Source organism: Buceros rhinoceros, unplaced genomic scaffold, assembly GCF_000710305.1.
Source record: "Buceros rhinoceros silvestris isolate BGI_N320 unplaced genomic scaffold, ASM71030v1 scaffold19400, whole genome shotgun sequence".
Classification (NCBI taxonomy): domain Eukaryota; kingdom Metazoa; phylum Chordata; class Aves; order Bucerotiformes; family Bucerotidae; genus Buceros; species Buceros rhinoceros.
Window position 1 is genome coordinate 7,562 of NW_010390382.1, and position 4,502 is coordinate 12,063.

The following is a 4,502-nucleotide window of genomic DNA, read 5'->3' on the forward strand; positions in this document are numbered from 1 at the left end:
GTCCTGCCGTTCTGGGACCGTGGAGCTGCACTGGAGGAGCCTGGCTGCTCTCCCTCAGTGGTGGCAAGGTGGCCTCTGAGCCAGCGTGTGGGTCGGCAGCTGGGCTTCCAGTGCAGAGTGACAGCTTCTCCGTAGGGACCAACATCCACTTGGGACCACCAAAGTCCCCCGGGGGAGCATCCCGCTGGGAGAAGAAGGGATCAGCCCTGTGCTTGGGGTCTAGCTGAGGACACAGGAGGTTTGGGACATCCGACACAGCCACCCCTCCAACTCCAGGCATCACCTCACTCACAGCGCAGTGAGGGTGGTGTTCCCAACGCAACACCCCAGAGTCAGGGTGGGGGGTCCTCAAAAAACCAAAGCTGATCATGAGAAAACTCAGGTTGCTTTTAGCAAAACCTGCAGCCCCGTCCCAGTCCCATGCTGACAAATTGCTTCCTGCCACAAGAAAGAGCCAGAGCAGAGCTGCAACCAGCAAGAACATGGGGCTGGGGGTCCCAGGGAGCAGACCTGGGGGGATTTAGACTGGAAGGTGGACCCATGGATGGTGGGAAAGAAAAGGGGATACAGGTTTCTCACATAGCCCAAATCGGCAAGACCTTGTCAAGATGTCAGGGTGATGGGTGCCCCACCACAAACTTGCAGCCAGCATGGGTACAGCAGGTCCCCCGAGGGACAGTGTGCACACAGCGGTCTTGGTCACACAAAGAAGGACAAAGCAGCGCTGGTTTTGCCCATGCTGATGCTTTGACCATTGATTCATGAGGTTTGGCCCCATTCCAGATGTTTCATTCTGCAGCAGAAGAAAATAAACCAAGCAGCCGGCCCCAGAATAGCCCTCCCGCCTCTTGGTGTCTATTTTGCAACCAATTTGTCCCCAAAAATGTCTCTGTGGACACATTCCCGCCTTCCCAGCCTGCCTGTGAGTGGGTGCCTGGCACCAGTACTCCAGTTATAGCAGAGAAAGGAGACAGGAACTCAGCCTGGTTCCTGGAAACAGACCTGTGGGCAGTCTGGCAAGACAAGTGCCTGGCCAGAGTGGGGGCAGATGGGCAGCTGTCCATGCAAGATGGGGCAAGGACAGGGACAGGTCAGCTGAGGACAGCAGAGGGACAAAAGCCTTCATGCCATGCCTGAGTAATGGAGTAACTGGGAAGGTTGAGCCAATCCCCCAGCGGAGGACACAGCAATTCCCAGCACAGCTCAGACCACTGGGATGTTCTCAGGCGAGGCCAAGGACCAGGAGCCCCAGGGAAGGAAGGGCAAGGAGATGTGTATTCTCCTCCAACACAAGCGAAGACCTTATTGGAAAACATCACGGATGGTTTCGGAGGTTGACCATGTCTCCCAGTACCAGAAGAATGAAGATTCAAGGTCTAGGATGGCCTCACTGGCTCACAATCAGCAGGGCTAAGGTAGGTCTGTTAGCTGGCACAAGACAGCAGAGTAGATGGCCAGGGCTGCACTGGTCCCCCCAGTCGATACAACCACTAGGCACAGCCAGTCTTTGGTATCTTGGGTGCCACACAGCCTGGCCTTGGGCCATGGATGGTCTTGAGTACTATAGATGGTCCTCATTGCCATAGATGCTCTTGGGTGCTATGGATTGCCTTGGGTGCCACGGATGGTCCTGGGTGCCATGGAAGTTCTTGGGTACCATGTCTTGGTTGGCATGGACTATCCTGGGTGCCACGGATGCTCTTGAGTGCCATGGACTATCGTGACTGCCATGGACCATCATGACTGCCACAAACCATCATGACTGCCACTAACCATCTTGGGTACCATGGTCCTGTGTCCTATGGACGCTCTTTGATGCCATGGAAAGTCCTGGGTGCCACAGATGGTTCTGGGTACTACAGATGATCCTCAGTGCCACAGAGAGCGCCGAGTGTCATGGACACTCTTGGGTGCCACAAATGCTTTTGGGTGCCATGGATGACCCTGGGTGCCATGGTTGAGCCTTGGCTGCTCAACTCCCTTTTGCTGACACCAACCCCCTCATATGTTTCATTGTGTCTTCTTTCAGAGCTCAGCATCCTGCAATGTCCCATGTTCCTCCAGTCCTGCCAGAGGCACCACAGCCACCAGAGATGCTCCTCATCCCCCATGGACACATCCCTTTAGCACGGCAAAGTGGTACCAAGCCAGACCTCGGGTCATGAGAAGACATACAAACATCTCCAGGTCTGGTGCACCAGCTAGACACAAGATCAAGCTTTGCACACGAGCTTTCAACCCCCAGCGCCAACCCCTCCATTGCCCACAGTCCTAAAACACCATGGGCATAGGAACCCCGCAGTTCTCCTTCCCTCACACCAAAAGCTCCTCTGCAGGTCGCTGGGACCTGCTGCCTGGCAGGGCTCTGGGAGGGACACTGAGGTGGCTGCTATTGTACCCAAAGAGCAGAAGGAGGAGGGTTCTGCCTGGCATGAGCCTCCCATAGCTGGTGAGAAATAAGATCATCCTGCAGAGATCAGCTTTCTGCCCTGCTCCACCATGAGGCTGCCTGGTACCAAGAGGGACCTGAACCTGCAAAGTGCCACAAGGTCTCAGGAAAAAGGGCAAGGAGAGCAGGACAAGAGAGGTGGAGACTCTCCTTGCTGCAGCCCCAGCATGAGGGGATGCCAGGCTTGGCGAGTGCCACAGGGGACAGATACTGCTGGTACCTGCACCCAAGCCAAAACAAAGAAGGAGCCCAGAAAGGGTCGAGCAAGGCTACGTGGCAAGGTCATCCAGGGATGGTGCCAGGCTTCCCACCCCAAGAACGGACCAGCAGAAGAGCAGCAGAGGTTTCCAAATCACTGCCAGCTGTCAGCCTTGCCCTCCATGAGATACCTCCAAAGACATCACAGGATCAGCCCTACTAGCAGGACAGTAGCCCAAGAGCCCTCTGTCCTGGTGAGCCTCTGCCTGACACATCTCCAGCTCCTGAGCACCCCACATCACCTTCACCCATGCTGGGTCCTGCACTGTGGCATTGAGCCCAGGCTGTTCCTTCCACAGCACGGGTGTGGGCGGTGGAAAAAAGAGCAGTTCAGCCCAAACTGCCACATCAGCTGCAGCTGGCAGGAAGCCACACCAAATCCCTTCTCCAGTAGGCAGGAAAGCCAGGACAGGGCAGCCAGGATACTACCACTCCAGCTGGGACCATGCCAGGGACACCCAACGCCCCTTCTCCAGCTGCAGCCCCAACACTTACTGGTTCCTCTCCAGCACCAGGATGAGCTCTCTGCCCTCAGCCATCACAGCCACCTTTGCTCGGGCAGGCGCCGGCACCTATGGAAGAAGCAAAGGAGGGATGGGGTTAGAAAAGACAGAGCCCAGGACGTTGCCAGTCGGGTGCCTGTCCTGTGTTATTGCAGGACCTACTGGTCTGTCAGAAACGCAGAGGGCAACGAGTGTGATTGATGGATTTTCTCTGTTCGGGAAAGCAGGAGCTTCTTTTCCAGTTGCAAAAATACAGTGAGAACAGGGAGATTTGAGATGGTGATGGACCACAGGACGTGTTGCACTGTTTCCACCGGACACTCTCTCCTCTGCCCATCCCTGTCCCCAGTGCCTCTCTCTGCTCCCCAGCTCAGGGCACATCCCATCCCTGTGGATCTGCTCCACTAACTACATTCCCTGCCACAAGCCCGTGGAAGGTGAGAAATAAATCCTCCTGCATGATTTCCCTGCAATTCCCATCCTAGCAGGAGATAAAAGAGTATTTGCACTGAGGTTCACCCTGCAAGGATGGGGGTGAGGGTGAGGGTGAGGGGTGGGAAGGATGGGGGTGAGCCAGCAAATCCCAACTCTGCTGGCGGCTTCTCCAGGGAAAGGCAGCAAGGGAGAACCAGGTTATGGGATGGGGAGCATCACAATGAGCATCCTGAGTGGGGTCTCTGAGTGCTCCATCCCACCAGAGATCCTGAGTCAGGGAAAAGGGCCTCATCCCCTGCAGAGCCTGGTCGCTCGGTGGGTCAACACCTATGTGCACCCCTGAAGGGCACAGAAATAAATAGCAACCGCCTGGGCACCGGATAACTGCACCGTTAAAAATACCATAGGGCAGCAAGAGGAAATGATTGACTCAGCTTCCCCAGGATGATGGTGGTTTTACTCACTCCCTCACTTTGGAGGGAGTTAATTAGGAACCCTTGTGGGGGTCCACACCAGCACAGCTTGCCTGCACATAACAGGATGGGCTGGGGCCCAGAATTGCTGCCCTCCTCTGATGTCCCCATATCCTTTCCCTGGCTCCAGCACAGCGGACTCTAAAAGCACTGCCCTGTCTCGCGTGGGGAGACATGGTTGGCTCTGTCCCCTCAGTCCTTCCCCATCCATAACAGATGCAGGGAACCCGATGGGATGCCAGCCCTCAATCTCGTGCTCAGGATCCACCATGGGGGCCTGGCACCCTGGCCATGAGCTGGCGAGTTTTTCACGGCTCTGGAGGAGAAGGAGAGAGGAAGGAGCCCTCCCAGCAAGGCTCTGGCCTCGGCTGCTTTTAGCATCAC

The 4,502-nt window shown here is 56.2% G+C and overlaps 1 protein-coding gene across 1 annotated transcript in view; it reads right to left on the reverse strand.

Annotated features, from left to right (window-relative positions):
• Positions 1–3,279, reverse strand: part of ADAM33 (ADAM metallopeptidase domain 33) — a gene marked incomplete at both ends in the record, with an annotated part of 10,828 nt that extends 7,549 nt beyond the window's left edge. Inside the window, one exon of the mRNA XM_010137667.1 lies at positions 3,203–3,279. Coding sequence (XP_010135969.1) covers positions 3,203–3,279 — 77 coding nt within the window. The remainder of the gene's footprint in view (positions 1–3,202) is intronic.
• Positions 3,280–4,502: the final 1,223 nt, after the last annotated feature.